Source organism: Bemisia tabaci, chromosome 3, assembly GCF_918797505.1.
Source record: "Bemisia tabaci chromosome 3, PGI_BMITA_v3".
Classification (NCBI taxonomy): Eukaryota; Metazoa; Arthropoda; class Insecta; order Hemiptera; family Aleyrodidae; genus Bemisia; species Bemisia tabaci.
The window spans coordinates 47,027,612-47,047,902 of record NC_092795.1 but is presented as its reverse complement, the minus strand read 5'-3'; the positions used below and the strand labels follow the sequence as shown (position 1 = coordinate 47,047,902).

Here is a 20,291-nt window from a genome sequence, read left to right as displayed (position 1 = left end):
ATGCTTTTTGAGTCAATTTCGTCATGAATAACTACCAAATGTAAGCGTCGTTACTTCTTTCCTTCGTTCCCTCCTTCTTTCTTCCTTCTCTTTTCCCTCCTCCTTTTTCTCAGTCGAACGGAGGACGCCCCCTACGCCTCCCCAGCTGGATCCGCCTATGGCTTTTCAATGGCATTATCACACCGTCTTTGACACGCGTGGTTCAATCCCTCCAAAGAAAAAGGTGGTTCCGCAAGATTTTTGTATACTTTGGTGAAATTAGCGAAACTCAGTTTTTTGCTTTTTGACTGCCATCCGTCGATCTTTTTCGAACTGGACGATTGAATTTGCTTTTTTAGGTCTCGATAGACGATCAAATTCCCGAACCAATTACCATCAAAGTGTCGGGAGTCATCAGTCTTAAACTCATTAATTTGCTTAATTTTAAAATGAAAACTTGGCAGAAATGTTTCCTGAGACAGGAAATGATGAATGGTGGCACTCAATTCTGATCTTACTATGAACAAAATGGTGCGGCCCGTCAAAATTCGATGGTAGATGGTGACCATCAGTCATCAACATGACTAATTTGATCGGAATTTGATCGTCTATCCAGGGCTTAAATTTCAGAGGATTAAATTTTTCATCAATTAATTCTCTGTTGAAAATTCGTCGAAAGCCGCTTCTCTGTGGCTTACGCAATTCACCCATCGCAACCTTTTTTTCGCCCCATCAAAGCTCCATCTCTGCCAGTCCGTTTCGGCGGCGATGAACTTTTGCTTGACTCACGAGCCAGGTATTTCAGCAGCGATGTTGCCATTGCGCCGAAAATCCTTAATTTTAAATCGATTTCTATCGAGGATTTCTAGTATTGGAGAGAGTCGTGGCAACCGCATGTGCACTGTGCAGTCTGCTCATTTGGTTCGATGCAGCGGTGGCTTGCACTCTTGCACTCTTGCGCAGGCGCAGTGCCGGCTCCAGAACCCCTCCTCCTCCCGCTTGCCAAATAGTACATAGTACATAGATTACCGGTGCAGCATGACAATGCAACCGTTTGCAATTGTTTTTCAATTGCTGACCGTCATTATATCCAGGATCTAGATCTCACTATGTAGCTCATCACGCAGAGAAAGTTTGAATGCTAAGGTGTGAGCCATGCAAACGCAATAAGATGGTTTTTGTGCGTTCCTAGCTTTTTTTGAAGTAGGTATTTCGAGCGGGTGGCTGTAGAATGATGGTTGATTATTTCTCATTTTTTTTCCCCCTGATTTCAATTCTTGTGGAGGGTTCTCATCCATCGCATGAAATGTGAAAATCCTTTGCAGACTGGCTTTTTAAACTCTGTCAATCTGTCTAAACTGATAAAGACGCGATAAATCTTAATTGAAATAGGCCTTATGGAAGTATTTGGTTGCTTGGATCACGTGATATATAGCGCCTTTATCGGGTAAAATTAGCGGCTCGTTAAACGTTGTGGAATGTAAACCGAACTGGGCAAGAGGTACTGATAGCTCTTCGTAGATGCAATTCGATAAAAGTACGATAAAAAAGTATAAAAAAGAAAAACCTTGATCTTACAGCCAATAACCGGACTTAATTTGAGTCTTATTTTATTGCGATCCAACGACCAGCCTGTCAGTAATCAACCCGTAGATATAATTTTAGCGAACTAATTCCACTTAAAAGAGCAGAAACTCAGAATGAAAAGGGTGATGGAAGAACAGGAATGCAAACATTTTCTTAACAGCAAACATTCCTAAGATAACTCGACGGGTACCTCTTCATCCTGTTGAAGTTTAAAATAACAAAGTCTTTCGTATGAGTATAATTGAAGCGCTGGGTGCAGAGAAAGCATTTCTTGGTTGCGGTGTCTCAGGATCTCCGTTGACGTATCACCCACTATGATTATAGCAAATTTGTGGAATTCGTTGAAAACTTTACTAAATTTTCAATATGATTTTGAAATTCTGGAAACTAAAAATTTTAGAAAATTCACCGCATAGTTTCCTCTAAAACATTGATTAGTTGTGGAGGCTCTGAAACACCGCAACTAAGAAATGCCCTTTCTGCATCCAACGCCTCAATTTGGACGAATAATCTGTCGCCACCTTCCGGCCAAAGTATCTCAAGCGCCATGCGACGTCTAAAAATTTTCGCCGCCTTCTTATTTTTTTTTTTACATAGAAATTGTCGGTTAAAGCTGTTTGAAAATTTCACTGAATTTTATCGGCAACACATAGCAAATTCAGCAAAATTTTCGGACAGCTTCGTCGAAATATTTCTCTGTAAAAAATAAAATGGCGGCGGAAATTTTTAAACGTCGCATGGCGCTTTTGTTACTCTGGCCGGAAGGTGACGCAGTGTGGATCGAAAAGTAGATAGAAGAAGGCGCTTTGAAAAAGCTGTAACGTAGGACTATCCTGGTGGCTAGTGACCGAGGCAGTGGACGGATAATTGCGACATTTCCCGGGAAACGGAGATCTGGCAACGCAGAGCGGGTATTGCTCAATGCTCGTCGGCCGGCCGCACTCCTCGATTCCTCAAATTAGCCGGGATTTCTTCATCTCTGCATCCAGTCTATCCCACTGTGTCGCAGTTTATCCCGTGTCGCACTCTACGTCCTCCGCTGTTGCCATTTCTATGCCCTAAAACCCGAATTACCCAAGTGCATCTTGAGAGGCCCGACCTAGGGTAATAACCTAGAATTAAAATCGGGTGCTTGCCCGTCTCTTTGTGGCATTGTTGGGGACAGAGACAAGAGTCCCTCCACTAGTATCTTGGAAACACTGGAAAAAAAAACACATTGGATCTAGAGTCCAGACTCTGGAAAACATCGACAAGAAAAAATACTCTTGATTCAATCGGATTTTTGCTTAAATCAAGAACCAAGCCTCTTAATTTAAGCGGATTTCCTTTTGATTTAAGCTTAAATCTGATTGAATCAAGAGTCCTTTTTCTTGTCAATGTTTTCAAGAGTCTGGACTCAAGATCCAATGTGTTTTTTTTCCAGTGTGGTGGAAGCTTTTACTTTCGGGACTTCAGTATTCCACTGTTGACTTACCTACACGGCTGTTGTTTAACAACGTGGTGGCAGTTTCGTTTTGCAAACAAGCCGAAAATGGCCGAAGTTTAGGAAACTTGTTCGGCTCATGACGTCACCCAAAGCTCATCATCCACCATGTAGGTAGGTCAACAGCCAAAATTAGGGTGATGACTGTTGCTCCCTTTTAATAATGTCCATAAGGAATTGTTGAATTCTCGAAAGTAAAAGGTTCATCCTGTCGCCAAGAGGCCAGTGGAGGGTCTCCTCTCTCTGGTGGGGGATTTCTGGTCGATTTTCTTGAAAAATCGATTAAATTGCATCGAATTTAGTGGGCTCGATCAATCTGTTAATTCGATTTTTTCCCTTCGAATCGAAGATTTCCAATTTGCGCTTTAAGCAATATCCGAGTTTGAAGTTCGCATGCGTTTTAAATTTCTCTTACTTTCTCTATTTTAAATGTATTTTTCTCGAAATTGCACCCATGTCTTCTAACTTTTTCATCCCCACAACACACTGAGAAGAAGTGTCATTAAAATCATCGAATTAGCTGCATTCCATCCAACTCTTAAGTAGCCATAACCAAAAATTGTGATATTTTTTACCATAAATTGATAATTTTACCAATCACGTCTGTAAAATTATATTTCAATGGTAAAAATATCACTATTTTTTGTAACGGTTACTATTGATCAAAAGCTCACACGGTACCACCCCAATTTGGTTATTTTAAAAATCAATATTCGATGAAGTGCTCCATGTTCGGTTCTCCCAATCATTTCCGTGATTTCGGTACAATTCAATTTACAATCAGGCCCGATCAGACATATTCGGCGAGAGGAGCTTTTTTTCTTGTCCATTCATGGACACGAGTATGGAAGATGATGCGCTGTTATCAACACGGGGGTCATGCTCGAGTGTGACATCGTTGCCAGATCTCCGGATCGGAGTTTTCGTTCTCACAGAAAAAGAGAAGCCACGGAGTAAATTCGCCAACGATGGCGTTAGATAATGCAGCCGTTCGGCTTATCTTCGCCTCATTGAACCCGGGGTTCAGGGACCCCACCCCACCCCGGCCCCCCTTCTTTTCGTCTTTTTTCGCCGCGGATCTCCGCTCGAGCGAGCGCTGCGTCGGCCGTTTTTTGCACTAATTTGCGAGATGCCTCAGGTGATTCGGGCTAGGGTCGAACTGGCGTGCGATACATCTATTTGGATTAGAACCCTCTTGAATTTTGACTTTCAAACAAAAACGAACGACGATAGGTCCACGCATACAATCGAGCGTTGTTAGAACAGGGGGTTGTTTATTGAAATTGATAGACAAAGCTAGAGACAAAGAAGACGCAGGGCAGGGAGCGTAGAGCGACCCGCGACCCTATTGGTTGAAACGGATGATTCTCATAAATTAAGCGGGAAAAGATCAAAATTAAATGTAGGGTCCCTGTCCCTGTAGGGTTAACTGTGTCTCTTGCTGGTTGCCGTTAGTTAGTCTGTCACTAACCTCCTTTGTCCATTCCAACCATCCATTTCAACCAATAGGATCGCCTCATTTTCCCACTGTCTCTTATGTCTATCGCTTTATCTATCAATTTCAAAAATCAACCCCCAACAAGGCAAGTTCTTGAAAATCTGGAAAAGTCAGGGATTTCGCCCAACCCTGAAAAGTCGAAGAAATTTCGCTGCGGAACCCAGAAATTCTCTCTCTAAGCTGAGACGTTTCATTTATACGCGCTAATCTGACCGCGGCTGTAACAGTATGGGCAAGAAAAGCCAAAACGCCCTCAATTTTTGGTATATGCAACGCAGATAGCCCTGGAACACGAATAGTTGCATCTAGGCGTTGTCATCAATATTGCCGCAACTTCGTGTCCAACGGCAGGAATATCAACGGATAGTGATGTTTTATAATGCGCATTTGGAAATTAAAATTTGGCACTTGTTTTTCTTCTTCTTCATTCCTGTAAACTCATGGCAATAGACCATTTACTTATTCATCCTGTATTAATGAAATCTTGTTTTATTTCTGTTGCAGATGTGAAAACTATTTTGAAGTCGGTGAGTGGCCGACTGCGGTCTGGCGAGTTGACCGCCATCATGGGACCCTCAGGCGCCGGCAAATCCACCCTTCTGAATATTCTCACAGGCTACAAGTAAGTTATTTCCCCATTCTACCAGCTTCTAGTCAGGCCGGATTTAGGGGCTGGCCACATGGGCCGCAGCCCATAGCGGCAAATTTTGCAATTTTTTTTTTTTTTTTTAAATTTAGGTGTAAAAAAAATTACAAACGAGAAAAGACGACTAAATCTTTTATTTCCTGTGAGTATAGTAATTTCTAATTTTGCCATTTTGCGGTGATACAAGAGACAGCACCTTTAATAAGTCGAGTTATGAGAGAAACCGAACACGCAATTTGGCCTGGAGCGGCGCGGCGCAGAGAGCAATGATGACGAGGACTTGAGATGAAAAGGAGACGCCTCGTCTCGGCGAGGCGGTCGGCATGTAACACATATTAGCGCCTACAAGACTGCGTGAATACTTCACGCATTGCGTCAAACACAACGCGGTCAGCAGCGCTCGAATCTTTAGGCAAAAAAGCAAAAAAAGGTAGACTTGAGTCTTGTAGAAGGCTGTCCCCTAAACTCCGAGTTATGACAGTCTCTGCTCGTTACATTTTTATCTCTATCAAGGAAGCGATGAAAATGGCACGTATTAGTAAGGAGAGAAGCAAAAATGACCATCAAATGGAAACAAGAAACATTCTAGTGAGAACTACGAGATATGTTGACACGGGCTGGGACTGGGATAGCTTTGAGTTTAGGGCTGTCAGATTTTTCAACAAATTACCCAAAGAGTTGAAAGAAATCTTTATCAAAACTGAGTCTCCAAATTTGTTCATTAAGGTATTAAAAGAACACTTTTTACAAAACCCTCTCTACACCTTGCAAGAGTTTTTAAATTGGTAAAATTACTATTTTTTTTGTAACTTTTTCCAATGTGACCTGCACTGAGCCTTTATGTTCAGGCTAATGTACTAATCCTTACAAATAAATAAAAAAACGCATAACGCCTACAAGACTGCATGAATACTTCACGCATTGCGTCAAACACAGTGCGTTCAGCAGTGGTCGGCGTGAAACGCATAGCGACTACAAGACTGTAGGAATACTTCACGCATTGCGCCAAATATAGTGCGATAAGTGCCTATAAAAAAAATAAATAAATATAGTGCTTATGTTTGTTCTTATGTTTTTTCGTTCATTGCTTATAAATGGAAGGCCCTGTCCACTCAGAAATAGGTTTACGGAGCTTGATTTTCGCGCCAAGTTCCGTGAATTTTTGCAGGTTTTGTTGGCAGGGCTTTCGCAAAAAATGTGCCCAACACGAGTAAATGCGTCTTATGCACCCTTCTCCCTCCGGCACGATCACGTGCTGGTTTTTATTGATGTTTCAAAACGAATGAGAAGGGGGCGGCAAAATATAGGCGGCCCATGGGCGGCAAGTAGGTAAATCCGGCCCTACTTCTAGTGATCCTAGAAGATTCTAACTCTTTGTGAAAAAAATTCCATATAGACTTCAAGAAAAAGTGCTAATAAATTAGACTACAATTCGCAATTTGGATCTACAATATCTGGCTCAGTTTAGAAACGACGTGTGTACCATTAGTTTCCAATGCACGTAAGTGTTTTTACAGATGGGCTAGAAATTGTAGGTAATTCCGAATTGCGAAATGTAGTCCAATAATTTGTTCTCTTTTAAAAATAAGATGGGAGGGGATAGTTTGAAACTCCGCAATCGTTCTCGATTTGCTCTTGATGCTTTGCTGGTTTTGAAGGTGATGACTTCATGATGCATTATTTTACTCCTGCAGATGTCACTAAAGAAAACTATTGGATTAAAATGTGTAAACTTCCTTAATTCATTTCTTGTTGTGTTGTTGTGTTCAGGACAACAGGCACTCAAGGTTCAATCACAATGAATGGTCATGAGAGGAATCTGAGTCAATTCCGAAAGCTGTCATGTTACATCATGCAAGACAACCAGCTTCATGCCAACCTCTCTGTGGAGGAAGCCATGAATGTTGCAACAGCGCTGAAATTAGGCAAAGATGTCAGCAGAGCCAGCAGACAAAATGTTGTATGTATTCTTTTACGCAGCTTTTTATCCAATGGAATGAAAGATGTCCCAGCAAAGGATCCACAAGGATCAAAGTATCCAGGATTTTGTTCTTAAAATGATCAAATTATTTTAGTCCAATGTGCCGTTGTCAATAGAGAGGAAAATAGTCAATTTTTCAACTTATTCATATGAAGTTTTTCATAAATACCTATATTGGTTGCACTGGCAACCATCTTCTGGATGTAGTGGCACGTCCAATGATCTATTTCAGAGATTAATAACTCGTAAGAGTTATTCTGTCAGAAAGAAAGCAATGAATGTCTTCTTACAAGCCTGTCTGTTCTTTATGGTGTGTAATATAACTTTTTATGTGCTGGATTAAATCAATGTTGTGTGCACTTCATCCCAAAGTAAAATAGCTAATTTTAATTATTTTCCTGCAATGGTCATTACAGGCATCAAAGATTAATAGATTTACAATTTTTAAGAAGCTTCCTCTCAAAGAAAAATTCAAATCGTATTTGGCTTCCATTTGCAGAACAATATGTTTGTCATTACCTACTTCTTAATTATCCTTATTTATTCCCTCTGAACCTTTTTTGTTACAAAGGCTCAGCTGTATGTATCATGAAAATGTATTATAATGGTCAAGTACACATACATATAATAACCATATAGATTCACATACCTAAACAAGAAAAAAAATACTAAGTATGTGGCCTGATCTGTCAGTAACAAGGTGGTAGAATAGTGATGAGTCCACACTATTCCAATGCATCTGCTCGAGTTGAACACTCTTCTGCAGTCCTGCATCGAAACTCATTAGAATTCAAATTTTATTCAATCTAATGAAAATTGTTGAAACTTTTTTTTGGCCTCCTCCCCCCTCCCCTCCTCCAGAACAGTATGGTTCTAGCACTATTCTACCACTTTGATTCCCACAAAGAAATTTCTTTGGCCCAACCTAGGTTTATTTCTAATTATTTTACCATAATTAGTTAGAACCCAACTCTATAGAGACATCACCCAGCACTTCTCGTATTCTGCAACCGTGATCGTAATCGTGGATTGTAAACAACAAGGATTGAAACTAATTAATACTTATTCGAAGATAAACCGGTCCACATTGAATGCCATAAAAGTGTGTTTTTATCATCAAATTTTGATCTCTCCGGCATTCTATGTTTTCAGATTCAAGAAATTTTGGAGACTTTGGGTCTTCAAGAACACTGTAAAACCATGACAAGCAATTTGTCGGGAGGTCAAAAGAAACGTTTATCTGTAGCTTTGGAGTTAGTCAACAACCCTCCTATTATGTTCTTTGATGAACCCACCAGGTAATTATCTATTTCAACAAGTTATGTTTTGTGCTCTGGAAGTCTAAAAATTGAAATCATTTAGTCTCTTTTCGAATTCCAAGCACAGCAGCGAAAAAACTGTTCTTCAGTCCTCAGTTCTTTAGGATTAGTATGTCTTATGACAGCTGTTCAACAGAATACCTCCTTGCTAGCAGGTTGATGGTCGAAATTTTGTGCTCACCTGCTAGGCGAGACAAGAAAATAATGACAGTGAATTACCTGATCGATCAGTTGTTGTGCTCGTTTTCTTTGTTGTGCATTCATCAAGCCAGATAAAATATAAACTGAAGGCATCTTCTACGTAACCGGTAACTACTGGATTATTTGGCCCAATGAAAAACATGATAATTAAAAGAGGCTTGGTAACCGACGGATCACACGACTTAGTTTTGTCTTGAGTAGACAAGTATGAAGGTTCAAAAGTCGGCCCATAAGGGTTTTGTGGTGCAGTTTGGATAATTTACCTGCTAAATGGTGCACAAATTCTGCTGCAAGCCACCGCAGCTACTCGTCAAATCTCAGGGATGTTTTTATAACCCCTATATGAGTAAAAGCAGAAATTCAAGAGACTGCCTTGGTCTGACAATTGAATTAACCAGTCCTAAAACAAGTTGCTCTCAATTGACTTCCTGATTGCTCATAACTAGTGTGCTCAAATGAGCGCCTTCCCTCCGTCATGAGAATAACTATTTTTATATCAAAATATTTGCGGAATACGGAATGGCTTAAAAGAACTTTTGTTAATTTTGAATAGGTATGTAGTGTTTGTAACTGCTTTTGTTCTTTTATATTTTTATTATGATTGGATTTTCTAATAGTGGGCAATTCATTGTAATGAGGGACGCATGAATCACCCATCTTAAAATTAGCTGCAATTTTCAAGATTTTTTGGTCAATAAGTGTGCTAAACTTGTATGGATAATATCTCTAACTGTATTGATTTTCTTTTAATCAGTGGTTTGGACAGTTCATCATGTTTCCAATGTATCTCTCTGCTGAAATCGTTGAGTCGTGGTGGTCGTACAATCATCTGCACAATCCATCAGCCGAGTGCCCGTCTCTTTGAGATGTTTGACCACCTCTACACCTTAGCTGAGGGCCAATGTGTCTACCAAGGATCAACATCCCAACTTGTTCCATTCTTAAGCACACTTAACCTTGTTTGCCCAAGCTACCACAACCCAGCCTCTTACTGTGAGTATAAAGGCAACATAGCAATAGCCCTGGAATCTCTTTTATTCATCAGCTGCATGACTCGTGGACAAATACCAAAAGTTGATTTTGAGCTTGTATCAAATCTAGAAAATATGCCAATCAATTAGGCGAATACCACAGATCTGGTGTTAAAATTTGCAAAATTAATAGAATTGCGTGCAAAAGAAGCTGTGCGTGCTCACATCACTGCAGAAGTCAGGTGCCATACCATACCCTGTACTGCTGACTAGTCTAGCCTAAAGGGAAATAGAACAGTGTGGAGTGTAGTGAGTATGCGAGAAAATTTGTGAACGAAAACAGTTTTTTTCTCTTTTTTATAGTGAAAAATGAGAGCAACCAGAAAGCACATTCATTGTCAAGTTTTTTGGCTCCATGCGCACTTAAGACATTTTTGGGGACTGAGGAAAAATTTCTAAGATTGAAGAAATTGAGAAGCCAAGACTACTAATATTTTTAGCTCTGATGAACTCTCCAGTGTCTCATAATGTCTCATACTTTTTTTGTGTTTTAGTGATTGAGGTTTCCTGCGGAGAATACGGTGACAATGTGAGCACTTTGGTGAAGGCTATCAACAATGGCAAACACGATATCCGAAATGGAAAACCATTCCCAGTCTCTGAGCCCTTGAACAATGCCAATATCAAATCAAAAGACAATCTTTCGAACGGTTTGTTTTCTTATGACAATACATAAAAATAAACGTATAATTTAATTCGAACATCACTGCGGTAAGATAATTCCTTGAGATAAGAATCAAGATTCATTAGTTCATCAGAAGCCTAGAATCAGAACTTCCCTCTACATTCATTGCCTAAGACTAGAGGCAAATTAATATTACTGTATCATTATTCCTACAAGATGATGTGTCATAATAGCCCGTTCAAAACTTCAAAACAGTAACTTATTTTATATGCTACAATATCTGAATAATACTTTTAAATCAGTCAAATGAATTCTCTGAAACAGTCAACAACATAACTTTGGTCAGAACTGAAAATTTCATCTATTTTCCTTTGTCATCAATAGGAGAGCGGTTTGTCGAATGATTTTTTTTTCAAAGGAAGACATGCAACATAATGTTCCACCACTGTTCAGGAATCCTGTTCTGTGCTCTCAAAAAATAATAAAATGAGATGTGATTTTTACTGCAGTTTTTGAGAGTTATCTTCTGGGTACAAACTGTTCTCTCACTTTAGCACATTGTTTTTATTCAATTTGCCTCTCCTTTCTTGCAGGAAACTCACTGGATACAAACTTTTTATTAAAGTTCGCCAACAATGATATCGCCAAGGACACACCACAAACAAGTAAGCTTGGATCGTTGACTGATGCAAATTAGATTTTTCTAAAGAAATTCATCATACAATACTATATTACATTCGCATGAACTTTAAGTAGCGTAATATTCCAGGATTTGGCTCAGGATTTGAGATCATGCTCATTTGAATCAGATCCTGGCACCATGAAATTCCATTTTAAATTTTTAAGTCATTTGAGACACTTTATGCGTACTTTCCAGTACTTTACATATTTCAGTCAAGTCTGTAACCTATGTCCATTGGATTTAAAACTTATGTTGCAGATATTTCTATATTTCTGGTAAACGTTAAACGGTGCTTTTCTTTTTCAGCTGAAACTGGGCAAGTTGTCATTCCTGTCGACTTGACCTCGCCAGAAAAACCAGATAATGTAACAACAGCTCTCCTCGAGCAAGCTCTACCTTCTAGTCAGCGAAGATACGCCACATCAGAACTCTCACAGTTTTGGATTGTTCTTAAGCGTACTCTGCTCTTCTCAAGGCGAGATTGGGTAAGCAACATATCATTGATGATGCTAGAAGCCTCTACAAACTTCATAGCAAAACATAAGTCAATTTTTATTTTTTGAAACAAAGGAAAGAGTAGCAATTTTGAAACACCCCAATCGAATCGTAGGTTTTTTCAGCTTCATCATTAATTAAGCCATGATGTAACTACAGTTTGGAGCTAAGATAAGAAGGTCTGTATCCAAATGAGTAACCAAATCACCTCAGACCTTTGAGTGTTTAACTTGCCGTATAAAAACAGTCATTCTAAGGTCTGCCACCACATCATCAAGGGATTACTTACTTTTTTTCCAATTTTTTTACTCAGATCAAATTTACTACTATTTTCCTCTTCCCAAGGCAAGTTAGACTGATCTAAGTTAATTGATGTAAGTCAGTGGAATTAAATGCTACACCATGACATAAAAAGGCTTAATAACTACAGTAAGACCTCGATTTATCGGATTTCACGGGACTGGAGGCCAAATCCGTTAAATCGCAGAATCCGCTAAATCGCGCTAGTCGGTCTAGCTGAAGGGACCGGAGAATCGATCCATTAAATCGCAGGATCAGTTAAATCGCGATCCGATAATTTGAGGTCTTACTGTAATGCAATTAATTCTCAAAAAGAGTGTGATTGACTTCTCTTTGCTTTTTTTAAATACCAGTAAAAACTGAGCATTAAATCAATTTGGAAATAGAAAAATTAAATCTTACTAAACATGCCGTCATAAGGAAAAAGAAGTGAAACATTAAAGGCATTTGAAATTTTCTGAAAATCTTAAATTGCTATTCTCAAGACACTAAAATGTTCCCTTCTGTACTAGGTAGCGTAAATTCTGTGTGATTAATTTTATCGAAAGATAGGGGTAAATGAGAAAAAATTAGATTCACAATTGTTTGTGTTAAAATATCTTGATATACAAGTAAATATTGAATTGGATTCTTGGGGACCCCTCATAATTTCTTTTTTTTAATGTTCCAGACGTTAATGTACTTGCGATTATTTGCCCACATTTTGGTTGGTTTTCTGATTGGCGCTCTTTACTACGACATTGGAAATGATGGTGCTAAAGTGCTCAGTAATCTTGGTTTCCTCTTCTTCAATATGCTTTTCCTTATGTATACTTCCATGACCATCACAATTCTCTCTTGTAAGTAGTCTACTTTCGATTTATGGCTTTGTGAAATATTTAATCAGACTCAATGGATTTTATCTCACGTTAAACTAGTGATGGGCAGAAAGGAAATTTGCAATTCCTTTTGCTGCGTGTGTATCATGTAAAAAATGCAGTTCTTCTAATTCAAGTTTCATGTTGCTGAAACCAAATACTTTGGAATCTTGATTCGTTGGAAACTCGGTAATGTAAAATTTTCTATCTATGCCCATCAATGATGCCTAATTATCAATGCAATTTGCTTCAGGAAATGCTACTTTGATTTTATCTAAGTTGGAAATCTAATCATCTTGGACAAATTTTTCAGTCCTGTCATCAAGTTTTTTTGTGTTGAGTCGTACTGAGTTGCGTTTAACATTTTGCTAATATCAATGTGTATGTTGTATAAGCAGTCAAGAAAAAAGAAAAATCGGAATTTAATATTGGCTACGCAAGCTACAGTCCCCATTTTTTAACCTCATGATAGCTGAGTTGCTATTTTTTAGTTTCCATCTTTTTTATTTGGAAAAATAATTTATGAATAAACATTTGCTGTGATACTGTGCATACACTGAAAATAAAAGCAGAGGGTGTTATTGATATTTGTCAGGTCCATGCAATCAATATGTCATTGTTTCCATAATTTTTACAGCATTTACAGATGATTTAATTTCAAAATTTCTAAATCAGTCAAGATGATTCAATTGCCTCTGAAAGTCTTTTTATGGAAAATGTCCCATGATTTCGGCTTCAATTAGATTATTTACAATACTTATTAATTTTTTAATTAAATGTCATTAATATGCATTGCAATGTTTTTTGTTTTTATTTTTCAGTCCCGCTAGAAATGCCTGTTTTGATAAAAGAAAATTTCAATCGTTGGTATTCATTAAGGTCCTACTATCTAGCCATCACATTCTCTGATCTTCCATTCCAGGTGAGAGGATGTTTCGAATATGTTATTTTCTGAGGAAGAAGAGATGTGTACTTTGAAAGTTTCTAGTTCGCCAGTAAAAATCTTATCACTTTACAATACCTACTACCCGCTTTTTAAACATGATTGGAAACAAGACCTTAGATGACCGTTGACAAAAATCTCCCTCATTAATTTTAACCCGTTTTATTCCGGTAGTATTTCCAATTATAGCAGATGGATTATATTTTAGCTCTCGAATATATTGCACTGGCTCTTATATCTCTATAAAAAATATGTGGACTGTAAATACTTCTGTTGTCCACAATAATTTTGATGAAACTGGGTACCTGATACTAAACTCAGAGTAATTCTAAACTTTCCAAGTGCAGATTTTCTTTCCTCTATTTGTAATGGTTAAAATGAGTGAGGTGCATCATAAAATCCAATGTGGTTAAAAATCATGTGGACATTGTGTGTGTTTTCATCGTGAAAAAAATAAACATACTATACAAATTATTTAAATAAAAAGGAACCTTGTAATTGTTAAAATTTATTTGTATAAATTGCGTGCTTCGTAGTTTTTTTTGATTAAATGAATCTGACACAGCACCTTTTCGGTCAAATACGCCCATGTTCAAGAATAAGCCTGCATGGTTAAATTTTTCGGAAAAGAAGAGAGCATAATTTTTGTTCACTTTGTTTGTGTTATAAAGTTTGTAAGTTAATCTCCTTATGTTTGTTGACAGGCTATCTTCTGTGTGATTTACGTGTCAATTGTGTACTACATGACATCACAACCTCCAGAATGGGATAGATTTGGAATGTTCTTAGGAGCCTGTCTTCTTATTTCATTCGTTGCTCAGAGTGTAGGTCTTGTGGTTGGTGCAGCTATGAATGTACAGGTAATTTTTAATTTTGAACTGATACTAGCATTTTAGTCAAATTTAAAAGTTTTAATTGAAATTTCAAAACTGATTTAGTCGGCTTCCATTTTTACGCTTTTATTTTTTTGAAAATTGCAGAGCGTAGAGTGCTCTCATTTGCTCATTCCGTTGTTGTTCCGTTGTATGAAAAGTTATTTTATTACAAATAAATTTTTCAAAGCAAAAATGTATTTTGGAAAGGCTTATTTTTCTGTTGCCAAGAAAACCATTTTATACATATATCAAGCCGCTACCTCAGCGCATAAGAGTGCTCTGCGACTCCAAATCGCCATCGGAATCGATCCTCCCACAAATCAAGGAAAACGATTTTAATTTGTCAAATCAAATGGAGCTACTTCTTTTAAAGTAGATACTACCAAGTGAACAAAATGTGTGGCACTAATTTGGATAATTAAGGGAAGGAAGATATAGAAGGAAATTCTTTGAAAATGAGTGTAAAATGAATGACTCTGCATAGGGTTACCCGGAATGGCAGCTGCCTAATGAGACAATCTTGGTTTTATTCAGAAGATGTAAAAAGAAATAAATTGATAAAAAGTTTAGTATTGAATAAAAATTTACCAACTCATTGCAGTTTTAATTAGAAAAATGTGTGGGGAAGGTCTACTGAAATTTTCTTTCTAAAAATTAAGTTTTGGTGTTTTTGGAGTTCTACCGCAATACCATTCTACTATTCTCTGTGGAGTACAAAGTATCATATTTTTTTAAATTTTAATTTTCTAGTAAACTAACAATCATACTCTAAATTTAGTCACTTTTTATCTCCCAACAAGTACATATGTTTTGGTATTCTAGAAATTGATGTAGGACTGCGAGAAATTGGATTTCAACTCAAAGGATTTCTATTTTACGTTATTCTAATGAGTCCTACCACTTCTGCACTAGATAACCTCAAATTATTTTTGAACTCTCTTTCAGAATGGTGTATTCTTGGCTCCGGTTATGTCTGTGCCTTTCTTACTTTTCTCTGGATTCTTCGTTAGCTTTGATGCTATCCCAATCTACCTCCGCTGGATCACATATCTGAGTTACATCAGATATGGTTTCGAGGGAACGGCCCTTGCCACTTACGGTTTTGGCCGAGGAAAGCTCAAGTGCCACCAGGTCAGTTTCATTTTTATGGAGTAATTTCCTAGAAATACCATCTTTTCTCAAAGTGCAGCAGTAGGTAATGAGCTATTACCATACCACCATTATTTGCCTACTAGGAGGAGTACCCGTGTTTTGCACGGTATTGGCAGCATTCGCCGGTTGTAGTGTTTTAATAAATAAACTTTGATGTATGTATGTAGATGAGTTAAAATGTCAACAATCAAGGTTTTATATTTCACACTTTACTCAACTTGACCATCTTATACTAATTTACTTGCACTCATCTCCGATTGGCCCTACTTATCTGCTTTATCTCGATTTGTCCCTTCTCTCCCAGATTCATGCAAACCCTCCTCAATGTATTCTCTTGCATTCCAGTATCTCGCTACATTCATCCACTGTCTAGTCTTAAGTTTGAATTTTAAATTAAACTCCTAAAATGTTTAGCAGAATTGTGCAGTAGTGGTCATCAGAAGCCACCGAGTTTTGAGAGACTTTTAGAAATGGGTCATTTAAAACTAGTGAGACATCAGGTGCATGTTAAGATGTAGAATTTTTGTAAACATTTTTTCCTTGTTTGACAAATAGCTCAAAACAGCCTGTGTTCGGGTCGTGTGGGTGGAGACTTTTGAGACCGACACATTAGCTCAGGGTCCCTTGTTTTTGAAAATTTTTAATTCTAAAAAATAAATAAAATGCTATCAGAGTGAATAAAATAATTGCATATCATTATAGAAGGGAGAAAAAAAATAATGGAAGCTCGTTAGTTGAAGGTAATCGTATTCTGTTGCTTTTTTTTTTCTTATTCTGTTTTTTCAAACTGAATTAATCAAGTTCTCTTATTACTTTCAGACCTACTGTCACTTCAAAAACCCGGAGACAACACTGGAAGAATTAGACATGTTAGATGCCAGCTTCACGTTGGACATTGCTGCTCTCATCATTATCTTCTTCGTCCTGAGGATCGCTGCTTTCATCTTCCTGCGGTGGAAACTGCTTTCTTCCCGCTAAGCAAAATTAACAACTGTAAATACTGTCCTTGATATTTATTCTTTCGAAATCAGTGCAATAAGCAGCAAAATGCTGAGCTATTGAAGAGAGGAGCCTCAAGCTCAGCTGGGGAAAGCCGAATAGCTCTCAGTTATTACTTGCTGTGAAGGTGTGCGTTTTTAGGTTAATATGTATCTATCACTCACTCACACCCTTTCACACAATTTTATTGAGTGTGGTGAGTTCTATCTAACCATGGGTTGTAGCTTTAACACTTCTCAAAAAGTTATGAAACATCCAGAAGCTTTAAATCTGAAATTTTGACTTTTTTTTGTGACGCTTGTTGAGCGTTTTCCACCATTGCTTTAATGAATAAATTCCAAGTCATTAAATATGTACATACATAGATTTCAGTTGTACTCAGAATGAACCTAAAAATGATTTGTTTTTCCAAGGGAAAAATAAATTATCAAAATAAATTACATGGCTGGTTGAAATTTCAGGAGCCCTGGAAAACTGAAGGTATCTAAAGATTAATTTTGTCCAAAAAACGACTCTGATAAGCTATTTATTATATCTTTATAATTCTCAACCGTTCCAGAGTTTTTAAAATTGGCAGTAATATATTAAGGCTGCCAAAAATTGCTGAATAGAAGAAAGTCAAAATAATGTAATGTTTATGTTGCCTACTTTTTGAATTTTTTTGTTCGTTGATTTATCGTGTTAATGTGTAATCCAAGTTTAGCTGAAGCACATGCAGAAAAGTTGAGTGATTTTTTCAATTCAGATAATATTTGACAAATTCTATTTGGATGAAGAAATCCTGCCTGTAAATTTTTGTTGATAAAGTGCCTACTTCCGTTATACCTCTTGTACCTACGTCATGAGATCTCATGTAACATCAAACATTTTCATGTCCATAAATCTCAGACACAAATGCACTCAACCAGAAGATTCTGAATCATATTTGTATGTTGAGCCGATATTTCTGCCTGTACAAATGCTAGCTGCTCTGCCTTAAAGTCATTTCTATCATATGAATTTTATTTCTCACAAAAAGTCTTTCAAGAGAGCTTTATTACCTGCATGAGGACCAAATACAAATTTTGTACCTTTTTTCTCAGTTTTTTACTGCAAACTTTTTCCGTACTTATTTCTCATGAAACATCATTGTTTTTAAGACTTTTTCCACTTAGTCTAGGTAAAGATATTGAAATGACATTAGTTGTAAGTTCTTTTAAACCTAAACTTCAAAGAAGTTTTAGCATTTTGAAGTTCGTTGGAAGTCAAACCCTCGCAAGAATTCAAAGGAATATTTTCTGTCTTTGAATGATTTTATTTAAATGTTAAAATACTAGCTATTTAGTTAATCTGTTTGCGATTTAGGGGTGCGCATAATTGAGGTTTTGGATGCAACAAGGGAATTTCTTGGTTGCTGTGGTTCACAATTTCCACTGCTAATTTATAGTTCAGAGAGGACACTATTGGGTGAATTTTCTGGAATCTTTCGTTTTCAGCATTGTAAAATCATATAGAAAATTCAGAAATTAGTTTCAACGAATCCACACATTTTCTTTAATCATAGGGGATGAATAGTTAGCAGAGATTCTGAAAAACCACAACCAAGAAATACCCTCTCTACAGTCGAAGCTTCAATTTGCAATTGTCAATTTAAAAAGGTTTAAACCAGTAGCTCATTTTGGAAAATGTGGTAAGTTTCATGGGAAACTTTTAAATGATGCTGGCTTCTTTTCCTTCTCTCTAATAGTTAAAAAATTGTTAAAAAATGTCTCATTTTTGAATCCTGCCATCGTGAATTATAATAATTCCGAAGTGAAGGAAGGTGTGTTTTTATGTTTACAAATCATACATATGTGATTGTATTTCTGTACTGCCTTTCTAAAATAGCAGAAAAAGTGTTTTCAAAAAGATTTCCAGATGTTCCTCAAAATCATCTTTCATCACAATTCTTTTGCACCCCTAAATTTTGTACTTTTAGCTTCTCATACACCATGACATGTAATTTTTAGTGCGCCAGTTATGAAGAAAATTTCCTTGAATATTTTTCATATTAAGTCTAAACAAGGTGATTCATGATACCTGGAATTATTGGTTTATCATGAACTTAGTGATGAAAATTTTTGATCCATGTGATCAACTTCAAACTTTAATCATAATTTATGAGCCTGCTCTCGAAATGTCTATTTTACAGTTTTATATTTGTCATTTGTATGAAAAATGAATTGTATTTAACTCTGTATCCTCTGAAATTTTTTTGAAGGGTATAAAATATAATTGTTACCAAATTTCAAAAAGATGTTTTTCCTTTATATTATGCCTCATTCCCCTCCCCAACGTTATTTGCTTTCCCCTTAAAACTGGTGCCTGAGCATTTTGACAGAAACATATTCACAAAGATAATGTGTTCTGAAAAACATAGTTACCTATGCTATCCTCAACTTTCTTGTCGATTTCGATTTTCCGATACTGTGAGTGGTAACTCAAAAGTTATTCACTTTTCTCTCAGTACTTAGTGATGCATTCAAACATGGTCCACATCTAGAAATTAATTTTTACTGCAATAAGAATTTAAAACAAAAAAAAATTGCCTCCCCTTCCCTCCGCAAAATTGACAAGAGTTTCTAATAAACTCCTTTGCAGATGGGGTAAAAAATGAATTTTACAAATGTGACTGACTCGAAAAAGGAACTTGAGCACTGAAAATTGATTTATCGGCACCATTGCTCCATCATCGATTGTTTTCAATGAAAGTCATCTGTTGAAATTTTCAAATTAAATAAGAAGAACAGATTGCAATTTTTTATCGATATTGTTTCATTAAAACTGGTAAAGAGTTAGATTATAAACAGTACTTTTTGACTCAAATTATTTTAGAGCTCTACTTCAGGGTTTTTCTGTATGGACGTATAAGTAAGTATACTTGAATATTGAATCTAGAGTTAGACCTTTCAGTTTTTCCAAAATAATACATCCAATAAATTAAATCTACAGTGGGTGTATTGAAGCATTGACGAAATGCGGGATTATAAACTAAGGATCTTCTTTACAACCTCTCATGTGAGTTTGAAGGTACGTTTGAAATTTGAGAAATTAATGGTGCAGATCGAGTTCCAGGACTAGAGAGCTTGCTCCGTATAGGCAGCAGACCCATTGTTTACCTCAAATTTTCTGAATCCCACCCTAGCTAAACCTTTAATTTTACAAGGAATTTCATATGCACTGACACAGCCAAGAACTTGTGAAGAGGAAAGGGGAAGGAAATGCATATTCAACAGTGGCGAGGCATGAATGATCGATTATTGATATTTCCCCATGTGAAGATTTATTAGAGAATTGATTTTTAAGGTGTTCGTCGTGAACGCCTTGTTTATTGATCCTTTTCCATAGGTTTAAATGGCAGATCAATCGGTACATCGCAAAGCACGCCACCCTATTGCCTTGAAAATGTTATATATTATTTGCATCTATGGATAATATCGGTTGATTTTAGGTCTTGACCACACGACCAAAGTTTGTACATATTAGTTCCACGAATTGGTGGTTCCAGGAGCGAGTTATAGGTAAGTTATAACAAGTTCCTCCAAGTTCACTTGAAGAATTTTACTTACAAATCTAAAGACGTCGATTCTAATGTAACCAAGCTCCTTTTCAAAATTTCC

General features: G+C 37.0%; 1 protein-coding gene across 2 annotated transcripts in view; it reads left to right on the top strand.

Moving 5' to 3' along the window:
* LOC109030536 (ATP-binding cassette sub-family G member 4) overlaps nt 1–18,926 on the top strand; it is an 80,815-nt gene extending 61,889 nt beyond the window's left edge. For both annotated transcript variants that reach the window (XM_019041534.2, XM_019041533.2), the window contains 12 exons: nt 5,052–5,169; nt 6,964–7,153; nt 8,327–8,472; nt 9,449–9,687; nt 10,220–10,375; nt 10,944–11,015; nt 11,339–11,517; nt 12,498–12,666; nt 13,506–13,606; nt 14,332–14,487; nt 15,448–15,633; nt 16,474–18,926. In XM_019041534.2, coding sequence (XP_018897079.1) covers nt 5,052–5,169; nt 6,964–7,153; nt 8,327–8,472; nt 9,449–9,687; nt 10,220–10,375; nt 10,944–11,015; nt 11,339–11,517; nt 12,498–12,666; nt 13,506–13,606; nt 14,332–14,487; nt 15,448–15,633; nt 16,474–16,632 — 1,871 coding nt within the window. In that variant the 3' untranslated portion in view covers nt 16,633–18,926. The remainder of the gene's footprint in view (nt 1–5,051; nt 5,170–6,963; nt 7,154–8,326; nt 8,473–9,448; nt 9,688–10,219; nt 10,376–10,943; nt 11,016–11,338; nt 11,518–12,497; nt 12,667–13,505; nt 13,607–14,331; nt 14,488–15,447; nt 15,634–16,473) is intronic.
* Nucleotides 18,927–20,291: the final 1,365 nt, after the last annotated feature.